This window comes from Micromesistius poutassou (genome assembly GCF_964030765.1).
Source record: "Micromesistius poutassou genome assembly, chromosome: 13".
Classification (NCBI taxonomy): Eukaryota; Metazoa; Chordata; class Actinopteri; order Gadiformes; family Gadidae; genus Micromesistius; species Micromesistius poutassou.
Genome location: NC_140283.1, coordinates 16,933,625 through 16,952,202, shown reverse-complemented (window position 1 = coordinate 16,952,202; position 18,578 = coordinate 16,933,625). Strand labels below are relative to the sequence as shown.

The window sequence follows — 18,578 nt, the reverse complement described above, 5'->3', positions numbered from 1 at the left end:
CCCCATGGATCTGTGAATGCCATCTGTACTAGTAACTAACTTCAGATGTATGGGGAATAGGTTTTGGGGGGGGGGTAGATAAAAGCCGTCTACCCCCCCCCGCCCCCCTTCTCCTTTTCCATTTGAATCCCATTTGCCCCTTTTACATCGTCCCTTCACCATGTCTGTCTATCCCCACCCAGCTAGCCACCCACCCCCATGGGGCTCCAGAAAGGCTGACAGTCCCCTCTGCAGACTGTCATCAGCCCTCAATTGTCACATCCAGTCTCCGGGCCTGGCCGGGGGCAGACGCTGCCACGCCGAGGTGAGCAGACGGCCCTATACACGGCCCTCTGCTTCACGCACACACACAAGGAGCATCTGTGGGTCCGCTAAGGGGACCAGGCTCACACATGACATCATGGTGCAACTGATATGGCTTCCACTCATTCATTCAGTGAGCTACGAGTGTGCATGGAATTGATTGAGGGGGTTTTCACACACACACACACACACACACACACACACACACACACACACACACACACACACACACACACACACACACACACACACACACACACACACACACACACACACACACACACACACACACACACACACACACACACACACGAAAAAATCAAGTACGAGTTCAGTGTGATTTCAAAGCAAGTTTATATCTTTTTTTTGCAATTCTGTTATGGTTGAATAATGATCGGTTTAAAAGTCGTCCACATTCATCACAAAGCATTTATTTCGAATCGTAAATGAACATGCAAGGGCAAAATAACATGTCATGGTTAAAGTAAAGGGGAAGATGTGTCCTTCACTCTTCAGGTGGACCGTTTCCTTCTGGCTTCTCGTCCTTATCCACAGTCCTACAAAACAAAATCATTTTAATTTGATATAAAATCATGCATTATAAATAATGCACAACAGCCCAATTAAAGCAAAGCATTGAACATTCAATATCAGTGAACTTAAAAAAAATAATAATAATAAAGAAGGTTTACTTGGTAAAATATTTACATCTGAACCTTCCGCCATGATTTAGTTAGTTTCATCGGCTTCATGTCAGCATAAATATTTGGCTGAATCATCAGCATCCAAATCTGTTGCCTAAGCAAACTTCCAATTCCCCTTGTAAATAACTTATGAGTTGATAAGTAATTCTCTTTCTGAATGGACCTATGGATACCCTGCAAGTTCAACCAAAGTCTCAACACATATGCATGGAAAATGTGTAGAAAGCATTTCTCTTCATATTTTTGAACCTAACAGTAATCAATAAATGATATGCTCTGACAAACAAAAGTAAATATCTGGTGTCTGTGGCTGTAGGCCTGAAATAAGCCCGTCCAATAATTTGACCCTCTCCCTGCCTGCCTAACTAGGTCGGTAGATAAATTTGCAATGGCCAGTCTTCCACAAAGCAAGGTAGACCCTATTGCTAATAATGCGTTTGGGGGAGGGGGACTGGAGGGAGGCCTGAGTGGAAGGGAGGGATTCTTTCACTTGTATACTTTCAAAATCTAGCTGACTATAGCTAGATAGTGCCAGGTACACAGGATATTCAGGAAAACTAAAGAAAAAAAGTAACTCCATCATCCAATTGGAACTGTAAAAATTGTATATAGGACAGACATTTGATTTAGATGATTGGATTTTACATTTTTAAGGAACCAACAACAACAACAACAGACAAGGCAGAGCTGACAGCCAATCAGCAGAGCACCTGTGTGAGGACCGCAGAGAGGGAGGGGGGTCACAGCCGATGAACGCCCCGTTGTCAAAGCAGTACTGAAGTAAGGTGCGAAAGCAAGGGTCCTGGAGGGAGAAAAAATACACATGCACACATTTTCATCCATAGACCTTCAAGTATTTTGGATTTTGACAGGTCCGTGATAAGCAGGTAGGAGTAAAGCCGGCCACACACCGGCGCCGAAGCGCCGCGGTGCGCAGCTTCCGCGCGTCAAATGCCGCTAACCCGAGCACCAATAGGAAGCGTCGCGCTGCAGCACCGTTGTGGTTATGTTTTGAAAGCAGCAGATCAACAAACCTCGCCGGTATAGGCCATCATTACGTTATACGAGTTGTATTATGACTACATACTGTATATGGCCCTGATGCCCATGATCCTCTGTTTGTGCTTACAACGATCGTCACCTTAATTCATAGTCACTCATGTCTTGTCGGGCACTTTGTTTACGGTTTAGTCACTTTATTTACTGTCATTGCTCATTCATTCTGCATTGTGGAATTATTCAGCTACTGCATCAACAATCTCCATATGTACAGGACCTTGTATCAAGCCGGGATGTACAAAATAGCTTTTAAAAAAAACAACGCTTTTTCACGCGTGGCGACGCTAGGGAATAGAACAGTGCCGTGAAGTCTAGCGGGGCAGCACACTTGCTCGCAATCAAGGCGCCGCCGGTGTGGGCTAATACATCGGAAATAATGGGGGTGTTCTTTTTGACACTGCGCTTCGGTGGCGGTGTGCATGTGCTTAAGAGTCTCTGGCTCAAGCAAGGAAGCCTAGACAGTAGACCCGGCAGACATAGGTGTTCAAACCCAGAAGGTTGAGACTATAAGGTTCAAAGCCCCTCGACACTAGTCAGTGATGCTTGTTTATACTTTGCCATGTCCATCTTAGATTTAAATAGAATAAACCCAGGACAACATTTATTTAAAAAAGAAGTGTACATACCGTTTCCTGGACTGTACTTACCTTAACCAGAATATGGGGGTTTCCGATGATAATGAGCAGGGCTTTGGGCCGCGTGATGGCCACATTGAAACGCTTGGGGTTGGACAGGAAGCCCAGAACGTTCTGGAGGTCTTCCCCCAGCACCGACTCGTTTGAGCGCACCTACGTTATAATGAATGTACGAGGAATAAGTAAAGACTGTTGGTGGTTGGTGGACTGTTTTTATGTTTTGATATCGCAGCTGGGGGACATGGCTGACTACTGCTCATGGGATAAAAATTAATACTTTGAAATGGGTGATGTTGCATGTACGTGCGTACATTTACTTAATTTTATGCATGAATGACCGTGCTGGGTTGACATTGGTATTGTTGGGTTAGCTGGTATCCCAGTACATCGTGTGTACTGCATCCTTCTCAACTCCTAGTATGTTGCACTAAAACATGCGTAGGTTCCATGTTTTTTATTGGTATGATGGTCTAGTTGTAAAATCTTATTTTTTATCTGCACACCCCGTCACACCTACATGATTTATAGCTTCATACCATTTTCTATTTTTCCAGATAGTATTACTACCTTGGGTTTTGATTGGACTACTAGATTACCCTTACCTTAGCCGTAGACTAGGATGGAGAGTGACCGTGTTATAGTGCTGGGTCGTCCCTAACCAGAGTCTCACCGTGGACAGAATGATGACCAGGAACTCCTGTCCCTGGAACTCCTCCACGGAGCCCACCTTGATGTCCGATAGACCCACCCTGCCCATCAGAGTACGGATCTTCTCAGACTGGTGGAGGGAAGAGATGACTCATTACAATTTTAGACCAATGATAAAAAGTTAAATAGGAAAAAAAATAACAGCAACTCATCTACTTTAATATTCGTCTTGTTTTTGCTAGTGGGGGGGGGAGAGATTTAAGTGTCCCTCATCCCCTCAGAATCTCGAACTGTGACATTTAAATAGCATTTGGATGACAATAAATAAAAACTAAAGAATGACAATAAAGCTCCAGCCAGGTAGCGCTGCAGCAGTAAACACATTATGGTAATATTAGTTGAATATTAGAGACCGGAGAAGGGCAGAGCAGTGAGTGTCATGAGCTAATATGGCCCTCCTCTGTTTAATAGCCTTCAATTCAGGCCATGTACACACAAATTCAGATACAGCTTAAAACAGGAATTTGGAAACAGCGACCTCTTGTGTCTGACCAAAGGCATTTTTGTGCCAAACAGCCAAATGGAGAAAAATATGCTGTAAATGTTTGTATGCACAGAATACGTTTGACTCCGTGTCTCTTACAATTTTAGGGCATGATGTGGACATTGGCTCAAATTGGCTCTCCGAATTGAAAACAATGATTATAAGAAAGTCTTCTCACTTGTTTCCTGTAGGGGGCGATGATGCCTATGTCGGTGGGGCTGATGGGGTTGTACAGCCTTTTGGCCAGCTGGCAGCAGTACAGCATGGCCTGCACCGCCTCCCCTGGGTTGAACCACGACGGGTTTGCCCCCTCCCGCATCTCCGTTCCCTGGGGCAGAGACATCCCTGGATTTTAAGTTCGCCCGGAGGGCCTGCCATAACAGAGCTACATTAAGGAGCAAGTGAACCCACCGTTTCAGCAGGAATTCAAACACAGAGTTAAGTGTACTACAAGTGTTTTGGGGAGACAAAATAGGGGAGTCAAAAACACTGGATTTTAATCCAGTTTTCTCAAAAATAGGGTCTTATTTTAGCAACTGTGATAAAATGGCATAGATTATTATGACGACGATCTTATAAGGTATATAAATATACATTTAAAAAGAGTAAACAGGTTTGGGTTCATTGGCCCTTTAAGGCTGGGCCAGCCGTCCAGTACAGAACAGACCAGGGTTCCACGGTCTGTCCGCCTCGAGCGACCTCACCCTGATTCCGTGGAACAGGAGCGGGAAGCCCTTCTTGGGCAGGCGCTTCCAGTTGCAGAGGGAGTGGACCACGGACCGGGGGGCCCGTACGCACAGCTCTCCGTGGTAGAAGAGCTTCGACGGGAGCCTCAGCAAGGCCTCGTGGGAGCGGTAGTTGTACATCAGCTTGGTCACCTGAGGCCGTAAAATATTTACCACATTTGTTTGGGAAGATTTTGCAGTTATGGTTTGAACCGGAGAAGCATTCAGATTAAATTTTCATTTAATTTGGTCCAAGTGACGGTGGAGTCAACCACGCACGGCGACTGCCAGCTCGTCGGGCGCAGTGAGGGTGAGGTGTTTTGCTCAGTGACACCTCGACACTCAGCTAGGAGGTCCTGGGGATTGAACTAGCAACCTTCCGGTTACCAGTCAACCTGCGCTACCACTCTGTGAGTTATCCGTTTGTTAAATTGTACCATTCAGTGCTTCTTTAGAAAGTGACGGTTGTTTTAAGTTTTTAAGATGGACGTCATTAATGAATAAATCTTCCTACAGCACGTTCTTCTTTGCACCCACCATCATGGGGTTGTACCCCCACTTCTCTCTGCAGTAGAGTGGGTTGGCCATCAGCCGCTCCAGCATGGACGTCCCCAGGGCAAACACCCCGGCCAGCTTGGACTTCACCACGGGACCCAGCTGGCAGGGGTCTCCAGCCAGCACTATCTGGGTAGGTGGAACATGTCAAACCGTGTTAATATAGACCCACGCACGTAGAGACAAAGACCATGTATTTACATTAAGCACCCTCATTGATACCCGAATCAACCAAAACAAACTATTCCCCTGCTTCGGAGACGACGATGGTGAATGATTATACACAAGAGAGAGCGAGAGCAAGACAGTGTTTGAGAGAGACCGTGTGAGTGAGAGACAGTGAGTGAGTGACAGTGTGAGAGAGAGAGACAGTGAGTGAGCGACAGTTTGAGGGAGAGAGAGACCATGTGAATGAGACAGTGTGAGAAAGAGAGCCATGAGCGCGACCATGTATGTGAGTGAGTGCGAGTGTGTGCAGACTTGTCCGTCCTTCTCGGAGACCAGCGTCAGGGGGATGAGGGCCTCGGGCTCCGTGGCCTGGCCGGCCTCGTCCAGGAAGGCGTGGGTGAAGTGTCCCACTCTGCGGAGACACAAAGCCCAGGGAGTCACTGCAGTGGGGCGGGGCGCAGGCCAGGGCCAGTGGAGCCCGGTGCACCTGGAGTGGAGCCCTGGAGAGGAGGTGAGCGTAGCGCTAGGGGGGGGGCTCCTTACTGCAGTCCTATGTGGTGGAGCATGCCAGCGCTGGAGCAGGTGCTGACCACGATCCTGTGGAAGGAGGCCTGGCGGATGTCCTCCCCGGCCTTGGAGTACGGCCGCAGCACCTCTGGGATGGACTGGGCAGAAGCAGAGGAACATGCAGGGTTCAATTTACCTTTTTTATTTTTTAATCGGGAGCGTCAGCAAAAGTGTGAGGGGCACCCACAAATATGTAAGGAGCACTTGAAATATTTTACTATTTTGTGAAGAGTTCTTATTTTTCCAAGCCATCTTCGAGTTAAGAAGAATTATAATAACAAGGGAGGTAGTTTATATAACATTTTTACAGGTCTTATTTAATCCAGTGACTAATGTACAACAAAGAACTGCGAATAAAAGGTAAAATAAGGCTCATACGGTCGGGCTCTGAAATTATAAGTATGATTAATTTAACAAGGGTTACAGCAGGATATTATCATGGCAGTGGCTAGTGATTAGGTTGTTTGAAGCCTAGCCTAAAGGTTCTGGGTTCTTACCCAATGCTTGCAGTATAATCCCTGTAGTGTAATCCCTTCCTTGTGTACCTCGGCCTTATCTACACACACTTTACGATGAAGAACAACAGAAATTCCCCTATGTGTAAAGCCTAATTCTCGTGCAATACCTCTTCCTGCCTGCAGGAGGCGTTGATGCGCGCCAAACTGGCCGCGTGCATGAACCCACTGTGGTGCAGGCGGATGCAGACGAGGTCCGCGGCGCTGTTGGAGGGGGTGCACACCAGCACACGGCTACTGGGAATAAAGTGGTATACCTTGGAGGCGGGAAACACAGCAGACACACGAACCACAGTCAGACCGGGCAATGGGTGTCACACGATGACAAAGGAATGATGACAAAAGAACAAAATAACCTCATAAATTAGAAATATAACGCAGGAAAGTATACAGGCACTATGTATAACTGTAATCCTAACTGTAAAACTACACAACGCTAAACAGTATTGCATGTACCCATGCACCTAGCATTAAAACTCCCAATATAGTACCAGACAAACCTTGTATTACTAATTCCTATAGCTGCCCCGCACGCTCCAGTAATTATTTAGAGACTGTTCTCACCCTCGATGGTAAAAACCTTCTGCTAAATGACCACATGCAGCTACAACATGTCAACACGTGAACAGCACCTGCAGTATGGCCTCTATGAGGGTGATGGTCTTGCCGGTGCCCGGGGGTCCGAACAGAACGTAAGGGGTGGGCCGGCACTCCCCGGCCAAGACCCTCCTCACCGCCTCCCTCTGGGAGGTGTTCAGCTGGGGGTTGAAGAAGCTGCCCTCGGTGGGCACCGCTTTGCTCGGCAGCCCCGCGCCTCGGAGCACAACAATAGACACCGTGTCACATGGGTGTGGTGAGGTGTGTGGCGTACATTGTCGTGGGACGCGCCATGCTTGAGTGAGATGTGTGTAGTGTGGTGAGGTGAAGTGTGTGTGTAGTGAAGTGAGATGTGTGTTTGAAGTCAGTCTTTTAGCGCTGCGACACAGCGTTGTTCTCGACGCGGATTATTGCGAAGAGGCAAGGGTCAATTTTGTCAACTGTACAAATTTTATTGATTATTATTATTTGGAAATAGCATGTATTAAAATCCGCAGCCCAAATACCTTTAGTTTGAGTGCCCTTGGACTTCATGTTGACAGAGACGCCGGACACCTTGTCCTGGTGTTCCGCCGTCATCACCTAGTGGCCAAACACAGTCGATACACATCAGCAACAATGAAAGGCTGTGGTCATGATGCACTGATCAATTGTAACAACACTGATTTCCTGTCCAAGGTTTTCCAGCCATTCACTGCCACCGTTAACTAAACACTTTGCTTCCACACTGAAGCAGGGAAACCCATACATTCTCTCATCAAGACATGTGCAGACCACATTAACTGGCCAATAACTGGATCTCTTCACAATTCAAGACCCTTTTTTTTGCCTGGCCACACAGCAAGACCAGTGTGTTCAGATTAATCAATGTGGAAAAGCATCAAAAAAAAAAAAAGCTAATTTAGTGGATGAAAAAAAGTCTGTTTTAGTATTGAATCGAAACCCAAAGCGGAGGCAAGTCTGTATCCTCATTAGTGAAGACATGGCCTCAGTAACCAACACCTGGTCATTAACTACACGCAACAACCGGCCCTTCACCTCACTCTCCTCCTTGATGGTCTCCTTTCCTGGCTCCTCTAGCCACCTGCCTGTCCACTGGCGGGCCTGGAGGATGATCTCCGTGGGGAACAGAACTAGAGCGGTGGAGAGTCAGGAACAACATGCAGAGAGTGTGCACTACAACACGATGAGCAGTATACAAATTGCAACATGTGTTCTGTATAAAGACGATAAAGAGATTGATGAAACAATCCATTTTGCATGTTGATATCCAATGAGTAGCCTGTTGTGTGTGTTACATACCATGGAACTAAGGATTTAGCGCTGTACTACAGTTTCCAACGATCAAAAGTTGTCAATATGTTGAAAGAATTAATGTTAATGTCGCAATGTGTGATATTTCAAGAAGCTCTCTTTTACGTTTTTATCTTGATTTGTATGTTTGTTTAATTCCGTCTTCAATAAAGTCTCCCACCAACTGAGGGACTCAAACTCACACTTTGCGAGCATTTAGTCACACATGGGGCCACCAATGACGAAGAGCTCAGCTTAACCGGTAGAACGTAGGCAGTATGGCAGCACATTGCCGGCAGAACGGTCACCTACCCCCTCCAAAGTGCTTGGCCTGCTCCAGGGCATGGTGGCACCTTCTCATGCTCAGCCTGGAAATGAAGTTTTATTCAGTAAGGAAAACATAACAAACGAGGGAAACCATTCAAGGATTCACCGTTTTAGTGGTTCAAGTTTTTATGATTCAATGACCTGTCGACAATGGGTCTGGCCTGACGAATCAGTTTGACTTTGCAAAATCGTAGTAGAGGACACCCAAGATCGTTATCATCAACGTTGTTCAATTATAATAGAACCATACCGATTAGCTATATTATCACTGTACATTGAATTCCGACTCAAATCGGTAGGGAGGAGACTGGGCTAGGCATCTTACTCAACATTGCCTACAGGTAGGCAGAGACGAGATTGGGGATCGAACCCAGGAACTGGTTGGTCAAACCCCCCGACCACCAGACCACCAGACCACCAGACCCCCCCCCCCCCCCCCCCCCCGCCTTACCTGTTGTAGGTGAATTCAACGTCCAGCGGCTGTCCCTGATAGCGCTGCCGCAGCTCGGCATTCACCCTCAAGCTCACTTCCTCCTCGTGGATCTACGGGCCGACACGTTGACACATCAATCTCAGAGAACCTCCTCCATGAAGAGGAAACCTTACTCGTTCTGAACCCCTCTACCTCGGTGACGAAGCCGATGTACTCCGTCGTCACTCCGTTGCACTGGGGCTCCTTCAGCGCAATTCTGTCCCCTGTGAAGCAGGACGTAAACAATCTCACAAACATTACTCAAATTTGAAAAACCGATTGACACGCGTGCACGTGCATGCAGTTGGGGTTGGAAATGTCTGGCATCTCAAGATTCATTTTCGAGTTTTGAGAATTGTCTCCATCAGTGGCACCATCAGTGGTGCTAATTTCAGAATCTACTCAAGTCCACCTAAGAAAGGCAAACCATTATGTTGTTTTTTCAGAAAGGAGATTTTATTATACAAAGTAAAAAACAAACAAGTGAATCAATTCTGAAGACGAGAATCTCGATCTTTACGTGAATCCTTATTTTTTTCCCCGTCCCTACCGTGCACACGTGTCTGATTCCACCCCCCTCCCCCTCACCTATGAACAGGCTGGGCCGGCCCTCGGCCAGGCCAGGGATGTCCAGGTGGAGGTACTGGGACCCCTTGCGGAGCACGGCCGCGCTGATGGAGAACTCCTTCAGCTCGCCCTCCGCCTGCAGCTCCTCCAGCCACAGCAGCACGTCGAAGCGGGCGCGCATGTTGGAGGCTGCCAGCACCTGGGGACCGGGGGGGGGGGGGGGGGGGGGGAGAGAAAACAAATCAATTCCCGGTAACAATAGAGATTCTTATCTTCTGTTGAGTCAATTCCAAAAACCAAAACAAAATAACTTTGTCTTAGTACATTTTCATTGCTGCAATCAGTTGATACATAATAATAAACACACACTTTACTTTCATGCCATCATTTGCCACACCGCCTGTCCTATTACAGTAGAGTGGAGTAGATCCCTATGTAACCTCATCGACTATATTGAATCAGAGATAGACTCCCCTTTATCTCCCCCCCCAGCCTCACCTCTCCCAGACAGGGCTGCCCCCACTCCCCTGTACCTCCACCCCAGCCTCACCTCTCCCAGACAGGGCTGCACCGCCAGCACATCTCTCTGGGCCTCCACGCACTCCCTCACGGCCTGGGGCACCGGGTAGCTACCCAGGAAGTTGGGCAGCCGCCGCTTGGTGAGCCTGAGAGGAGACGACAGACACAGAGCTCCTCAGACACAAGCCGGCGGACGCAGGATGGATAACTCATTCACTCGATCACTCCCAGATATGGATTTGGTTTTCCTTTTTCTTCTGTTAAGGAAACTGGTTAAAGAGAAACCAAGGAGGCCAGTTTCTCTTGCACACAAAGCCAGTGTGCACGATAGCACACTATTGTCACTTCATATTCAGGGTTTTGTTTAAATGTTACTTATCTATTATGCATTACTTCTTAAAAATAATCCACTCACCCTGTGAACTTCTACGCTACTATTTCTGTAGCGACTCTGCTTCTAAATCAGGTGGTGTAGCATTTGGAATCTTTTTTTGAAGCTCAAATTTCAATGCGTGATTGCTTTTCATCCTCACTTGCGAGTCACATTGGATAAAAGCGTCCGCCACTAAACGCATGCTTGTAATGTCCCTGTACCTTGAGGGGACGTGCTGCGCCGCAACCGTGACAACGCGGGTGGGGAGGTCGGGGGCCAGGCGGACGTCGCAGGAGGCGTAGGGCGAGCTGGGCTGCAGGAGCTGCTCCTCCCGGCAGCTCGCCGCGACCTCCAGGCGCCTCCCGATGGTGAAGGAGGAGAAGTGCAGCAGGAGCAGCTCGGAGCAGCCGCCCATGTTCCTGGGTCAAACCAACAGGGTGATGGAGCGGGGGGGTCTAACATGAACATCAACCTGCACTATGTCGCTTTTGGACTGCAGCAATGAACACTTTGTTTATATATATATATTTATATGAATATATGTCTCCACCAGTGTTTGGAATAACTGTTTAAAATAACGGCGTTACCCCGTTATTTTTTCAGTAACGGGGTAAAAAGTTGCCATTTTCAAGGTGGAGATATAAGCACTACTTCAAATTCATTGACATATAGCAACTTTTTTTTTTACAGTAACTAGTTACTTTCCCTGGTAACTAGTTACTTTTATTATAAAGTAATTTAGTTAATAACTCAGTCACTTTTTGGAACAAGTAGTGAGTAACTATAACTAATTACTTTTTTAAAGTAACGTTCCCAACACTGGTCTCCACCCACTGGGGGAAAACATCAGACGACAGTGCATAGCAATAACTGTACCTACAACTCAACCCACTAGAGGCTTTTGTTTCAGCTTTTCAATACTGAGTGTGCTTAATACTTAACTATGCCAATATTAGGTTACAGCAAACAATGCGTTTTTATTATTTTTCATGGCCGGAAAATGTTCCTGCGTTTATACATCGCCAAACAATTAAGGGAACGACTTACTTAGCGGTACAGCCAACGACGACGGACAGCCTCTTTCCCGGGAAAATATCCACCTCCTTTCCCTGCTTCTCTTCAGACACAGGGTTCTGCCCAGCCTTCCCAGTCCCATCCTTCGCACTAGCATCGTGGCCAGTAGCATCGTGGTCAGCAGCCTCCCGGCCAGCGTCTCCGCCTCCTTTGCCCTGCTCTTCGTCGTCACCTCCTTTCACTTGTGGTTCTACGTGATCCGGAGCGGGCTCGGCTGGGGGCTTGGCTGTCGGCCCGGCTGTAGAGCCGCTGGGAGCCTTCTCGTCGGGAGAACAAGGGTCAGAGACCAAGGAGAACTGCTGGGATGAATCCCAGCCCGCCAACTTGCAGCTCTTCAGCCTGTGGGTTTCTGAACCCATGTTCCTGTTGGAGAGGTTTAGAAAATAAATACAAATTAAATTTAAAAAAAGTACTGTCCACTAGAGTTATAATTCTGTGAACAATATTACCACAATAGCGTTGAACATAACTTTTTTGGGGGGATTTGAAAATAATGGGATTACTACATGGCTGTTCAACTGCACGTTTTGCATGCACTATGTACGTTCATTCCTAAACAATTTATTGTTGTTGCTATTGTTGTGGCTATGATCAATAGTACAATCTGTATTAATTAGAGAGCATATGTTATACTCATGGTGTCTCTAGTGCAGCCACTGGCAGTGATACATGTTGGTCAAAAATAATTGAAAACAGAATCTGGAATTCAGTGTTAACAGTTGAAGCCATTCAACCAGTACTTACTGGATCCACACCACCATCTCTCTGCTTTCCCCCAGCTCCAGCTCACCGAAGTTGCCAAAATCAGAGACCACCAGGCTCCCCTTGTCTTCCAGGAGACTCTGGATCTCAGTCTCCAGTAGAGCTCCGGTTGGCCCAGTCACGCTGTCAGAGGAGAGGAACACAATCCAGCATTTCAGAATCAAATGGCCTTACTAATAAGTTACTAGGGGCGTAACGATACACTCATTCGTACCGAAATTTTTCGGTACGGGTCTAACGGTTCGATGCACGTTTCATTTCGGTATGTGCTGGGAAAAAAAATAAATTTGAACAAAGTTTTTATTGATTATCACACACTCTGTGAGTGCCTTGTCTTGTCCTGATGTTTTGTGTTGAGGACCACAATGGAAATAAGTCCTGAACTTTATTGTGTTTTTATCCTCAATTGTATTTGATGTCTTTTGTGTAAGGCATTTGTTTGATACAATTTAATAAATCAAATCAAAATCCAATTGTTTAATAAAAATAAAATAAAAACTGCTGTACCGAAAAACATACCGAACCGTGACTTAAAAACCGAGGTACGTACCGAATCGTGACTTTTGTGTATCGTTACACCCCTATAAGTTACTAATACAAAACTGTCACTTCATCACCAGAGCATCTGAGGAAATGTTCACCCTATTTTTCGAGTGGGTGGGATTACTCGTCTACTGCAAGACATGGAGAGGAAGTGAAAGTGGAATAGAATAATGGAACATGTTTGGACTTGGAACAGGACTGGTTGTTTTTTCCCATATGTTACACATCTGGTGACAGTTTGAACACTATGCATGTCACACCCCTTGAAAAACTTTCTACTCTACTGTATTCACTATATGAATATGGATTACATCAATGAAAAAATGCAATAACATACAATACATTTGATTGAATAGAATATAATTGATTCCATGTAATTTAGAAAACTTAATATTTAGAAAATCATCATTGCCAATGCGTTCATGCTAACCAAACAAAATTTCTGTCAAGCAATTGCAGATGTTGCTTTTTTATTTGTTAGATTTTTGTTCAATGTTGCAATTTCCCCGCACGCTCTGGCACCCCCTTGTGGCAGGAAAGCAGTGATATTGAGGGAAAAGAGTCTTTATCAAGCACCACTGAAATCCCTCAGGGGCTCAACAGTGTAAGAATGGACACCGGGAGCAAGCATCCCGCTGCCTTCATGAAAGTTGACATATTATACCACCAGGTCTGAGTGTGATTAGCCGTTACAAGCCGTTTTGAAAATGTGCCGCTTCTGACATCACAAGTGGGCGCGTCCACCTAGATGTGTGCTGGGTAGATCAGCCTAGCAGCCTACCCAGTGGACTGTAGCAGACGTTGCTCATCTATCCGTCATACATCTAGGTGGACACGCCCACATGTGATGTCAGAAGAGGCCGATTTTCAAAACGGCACCCCTGGTGTAATCATTATGTCACCTTTAACTTGCTTGAATCTCCATAGCGTCCCAACTCCAGACCCTGGGAAGCGGGCGGTGCTGACCTTAGTTTGCAGGGAGCCATGCACAGGGCCCTCCAGGAGTAGAAGGACTGGCTGCTCTCCACCATCACCAGGTTCACCATGTCCCCCGCGGAGGGTTTGTAGGAGGACGGCAGCAGCAGGGACTCCAGGGTGAAGAACACCGTGTCGTCCACCACCCCGTTCCTCCCGTACACGCTGGACACGCGGACCTGCGGGAGGGGCGGAGAGTGAGGGACCACCGGGGGCATTTCCAAGCGAACGGTACATGCAAACAGACTGCTTTAATATAGCGCTTTTCTGAGCAGAGGCTGCTCAAAGCCAGGGATCCGACAAGTCACTTTCCGGTTATCCCTTTAAATACAAATAAGAAAATTATATCCACACACTCAAATAGATTGAAATAGGCTAGAACAGTGAAGTGGATGGAACAGCCAGTGTGAAATTTGCCCCCCCCCCCCCTACGGCTTGGGGGTCCAGGAAGACTAGGCGTGACACAATGCTGCCTTGTGTGACTCGAAGGGAAAGCATTACCTCGTCCAAGCGCTGGTAGCGCAGCGGGGCCACAGAATGGGCCTGGCTGGCCCACTGGGACGGGTTGATGAAATACTGCGCCTGGACCCAGTCCCCCTTCATGGGCTCGTAACCTGACCAGTAGGACAGGAAATAAACACGCTCAGAGTGGCAATGGGTCATAAAAGGGTTGGGGAGATATTGAGTGGGGCTAAATTGTGAGGAGAAGGAGTAGGGTGGTGTATCCGTGTGCGTCCCTGAAGCATGAACTATTTTTTTTTAAATTGCATTTATACCAGATGGGCTACACAAGCAGATGGGCTGTACAGAGCTGGTCCAATGTGCAAAAAAGCTTTGCTTTCCAATGTTGTATCGATACACCAAGGCCAAGAACATGAAACTATACGTTCAATATCATTATTTATGGTTTTGCTTCATGAATTAATGACAAAAAGTCTCCAAGTAGTGTGTGGTGTAGTGACAGTGATTCGTTCTGGTACCTTCCCAAAGACTCTGGCGTGGGAAGAACGTGGTCTGATTGATTAGGCCGCTGTCTCCGCTAAATGACGTCACCGTGCCAATGAGGGGGTGGAGTTTCATACTGTCCGACTCAGAGTCTCCGCCCTTCCCATCCCAGGTGTCCAGGGTCTTCTCCACCTGCAACACAGAGAAACAACCTTATTGGCAGCTCTAACCAATAAGGGCTTATGGCGTATTTCCACTTGCGGGTACGCTTCGGACCCAGCACGCCTCGTAGTGAGGGTGCAGTATAGCCCTGCTCATTTACGGCTTGCGTTTCCACCGCCTCCAGTACCCTTATGGTAAGGCGGGGTTTAAGCCGGACGGCGATAGCCAAGGCAGCTACGTAAGCATCGTGATCTCATAGCAGGCCGACACAGTGTAACCTGCTAATAAATCCAAGGAAATAGAAGAATGCACACAATGAACAAGGCAACAATGTAGGACGTCCAAGAAGGACGGCAAACTTTTGCACCCTCTGGTGGAAATGCACCATTAGAGCTGCCAGGTGTAAGAGAGAGCCCGTGCCAGTTAGTAGACAGGAGCCTTTCAGAAAGGAAATAACAGTGTTCAGCCACTCTAAACGGGTTGTGCATCAGTGTGACTTGACCTAGAGTAGCTCGGCTGGCTGCGTGGCGTGACTGGGGAGGGGTTTGGGGAATTTTGTTTATTTGTAGAATATTTCATTAATAGGAAGATCTTATTGATAACATTATTGAAATCACCATCATCAACTACAGATATGTCCGGGTGATATCAACATACGAGCCAGTTGAAATGATACACATGTGACATTGAAACTAAGAATTAAATTAGATCAATACACACCCAGTTGAACGAGAGAATAAACAGAATGAGCTTGACACAGTAAATATTTTCCAAATCAAAAGAATATGTGCTGATCTGGAGAGGGACTGAGCAGGATAATGCATTGTATTCCAATGGTAATTTCCTATTCTGAGTATCAGCCAAAATCATGAACTTGAAAGATTTAGCAAAAAGCATTTGATGGCCATGTTTCATGTATTGTTATCTTTATTGCATATCCTCATATAAAAACAAAGTTTCACTTTGTGGTACTTATTATCTCTGTTTGTTCTGAAGAAGTGCCAGTGGACTTGGCAGCTGTCTCCGTAGGAAAGCAATGAGGACCGCCTGCGTCAGCAGCAGCCCTCAGACATGGGAGATCAGTTTTAAAAGTAAGAAATAAGTGGTATTGACAGATCCACCATGCAGCTTTTTCCCCTTTGAGAGGGCCTATTTGACCATTTTCTGCCATGCCAACGCCCGACAGGGCTGGCAGAGGAACGAGGTCTTCAGCGTCTCACTGACTAGACAGGCTCACAGCACGACCATGAAGATGATGAGGCAAATCCTGATCCGTGAACTTAAAAAAATAAAACGGCTAAATAGCCCTGCGAGAGGGAAAATCCACTGCGTACCATCATTAAAACCCCTCGAGCCGCTAGGCTGCCCTCAGACCAACCGACGCATACAGTTGCAAACCTCGCTGTAACCGTATCACAGCCTCCAGTGAATTCTGGGAGGCTGGTCCACATAGACATGGTTGCGTCGACTATAAATAATCATGGCAGGCTATATTGTGGCACTTGAAAACAGTACTTAGAATTGTGCAGCATCTTATCTTATCTTCGTTATACAGGGAACGGGTTAACCTAGCAATTGTAAGTGCTTGGCACTTGTTTCTATGAACATCCCTACTGTACTGACAGGGTTATATTGTCGTTTCTCTTTCTTCTGTCAACTGTACTTATTGTAAGTCACTTTGGATTAAAGGGTCTGATAAACGCTCTCAATGTAATTGTAAATAATGACGGCCGCAAAACTATAGCCAAGAAAACGACTTTGTAAAACAATTGCCTTGCACAGATACTCGCCGTATAGCACCTTCAGGCATATAAAACTGTTGGAGTTTCTTTTTTTTTTTAATCGCCTGAAAGGACTGACAAAAGATTGTGTGGCAAGTCAGCCACAGTAGTCGAAAAGTAATAAAAAAAAGGCCTTCTAGTCAAGTATCACAATCATCTAAAATGATTTATGGCCGTTCATTTGGGTCAACTTACAACTCAACCATATATACATTGACACGTAAAGTGACATAAGTAATCAGAAGCTTACAAATCACATCCTACTGATAAGTATAAATAGCCCTCTTACCCAGTTCAATAAAGATAACACACAATCAAGCTACTTTCACTTCGCTATCAGGTGACTTTTAAACATGTCAAATTCGCTTTTCATTTGGTATTACGGCCATCGGCGTTTAAATATAACTGTAAAACATGGTAATACGCTTAAGTTATGAGGCATGCAACGTCATTGTAGTACATAAGGAGTCAAATGGGAAGGGCCAGTGGAAAGAGCTTTACAGCAATACCGCTTACTTCAAAAACAACACTTCTGTGACCAGCCCACTGTGGGGTTGTCAAAAAAACATGCCAAGTGCCTGCATAGTCTCTAGATCTCCAGTCCGAACCCTGACCTCCTGTTCCTTGGCTGACCAAGTGAAATTCATGTGCTCACACGCAACCAAAACCAATCAAAATGGACCCTCACCCTCAGTGCTTTCCAGCCCCTCTGGGCCCCGTCGCGGACGGCTATGCCGTCAACGGTGTCCCCTACTCGAAGCAGGATGCCGCCCAACACCTGGTCGCCGGTGAAGTAGATCACGTCGTCTATCATGCCATAGTCCTGGCAGATCTGGGTCACCACGCTGCTCCGCAGGTGTCGTACCTCCTCTGAACCTGGTGCACAAAAACATGAACATGGCAAAACATGTAGAGCCAATAACATGGGGGACGTTTGTGTATTGCTGACTGCCGGTTCCCTCCATGGATCGCCCTGTTTATGAAAGTACACGTCTTATCTGATTGTATTGAAAGGAGATCAATTCACCAATAGTGTGCCTCTACGGATAGCTTGAGTCATCCCATTTGCATAGACGTGCATTTGTTTTCACAAAAAAATATATACGTTTGTAGTGTATTAGCCACTTTGTCTTTCTGAAAAAGGGAAACTCCATGGAAGGGATGGCTACTAAAGGGGTCGCCATGTCCTCTTAATCGGCCTGCGGCTGTAAAACTGAGCGAAATAACACATTGGGTCTGGACATCTTCAGTAGAAATCACGTGAAATGTACCCTCCCCAAGGGACACGTCTTGATGGTCTGAATCCACCGTCCTCCAAATTGGAGAGACGAGGTTAGCCAGCACACGCTGCACCGTGGACAGCATCGCTCTGCCAACTCAGCTGCAAGGGGAAGGTCACAAAATGCGTTTTAATATTTACATCCTATATTATATATAGTACAGTATAATATAGTATAAAGTATATGTACACAATCTATGCGTATACGCACTACATGAAAAACAACATGGGGTAGTTTTAAATGGAAAAACACACGACTACAATACCCTGGCCTACGATGCGGGTTATCGAGAACTAGCCAGGCTACAACAACTGACGTGAGCCGAGCGATTAAATAGCGAATTGATTGATGATGATTGATTGATTGATAAGTCGATCGATGAGTCATTTTCATCATTTTACCGCCACTTTGACTTTACCTTTAGCCTTCTACTACTAGGGAATGTAAATACACTTTGTTCGCTGGGGAAGCTGCTGCTACTTAGA

General features: G+C 46.3%; 1 protein-coding gene across 1 annotated transcript; it reads right to left on the bottom strand.

The window, feature by feature from the left end:
- Positions 1 to 808: 808 nt before the first annotated feature.
- Positions 809 to 18,178, bottom strand: mov10l1 (Mov10 like RNA helicase 1; the record flags this gene model as incomplete). The annotated part of the gene is made up of 26 exons (XM_084477140.1): positions 809 to 860; positions 1,718 to 1,809; positions 2,714 to 2,854; positions 3,372 to 3,479; positions 4,072 to 4,221; positions 4,598 to 4,771; positions 5,156 to 5,302; positions 5,654 to 5,753; positions 5,885 to 6,006; positions 6,534 to 6,680; positions 7,056 to 7,237; positions 7,527 to 7,602; positions 8,059 to 8,153; positions 8,626 to 8,681; positions 9,092 to 9,183; positions 9,266 to 9,336; positions 9,701 to 9,878; positions 10,230 to 10,344; positions 10,793 to 10,990; positions 11,619 to 12,008; positions 12,390 to 12,530; positions 13,917 to 14,104; positions 14,427 to 14,539; positions 14,906 to 15,062; positions 17,502 to 17,689; positions 18,085 to 18,178. The coding sequence occupies 26 exons, from the start codon at positions 18,176 to 18,178 to the stop codon at positions 809 to 811; spliced, it is 3,567 nt and encodes a 1,188-aa protein (XP_084333266.1).
- Positions 18,179 to 18,578: the final 400 nt, after the last annotated feature.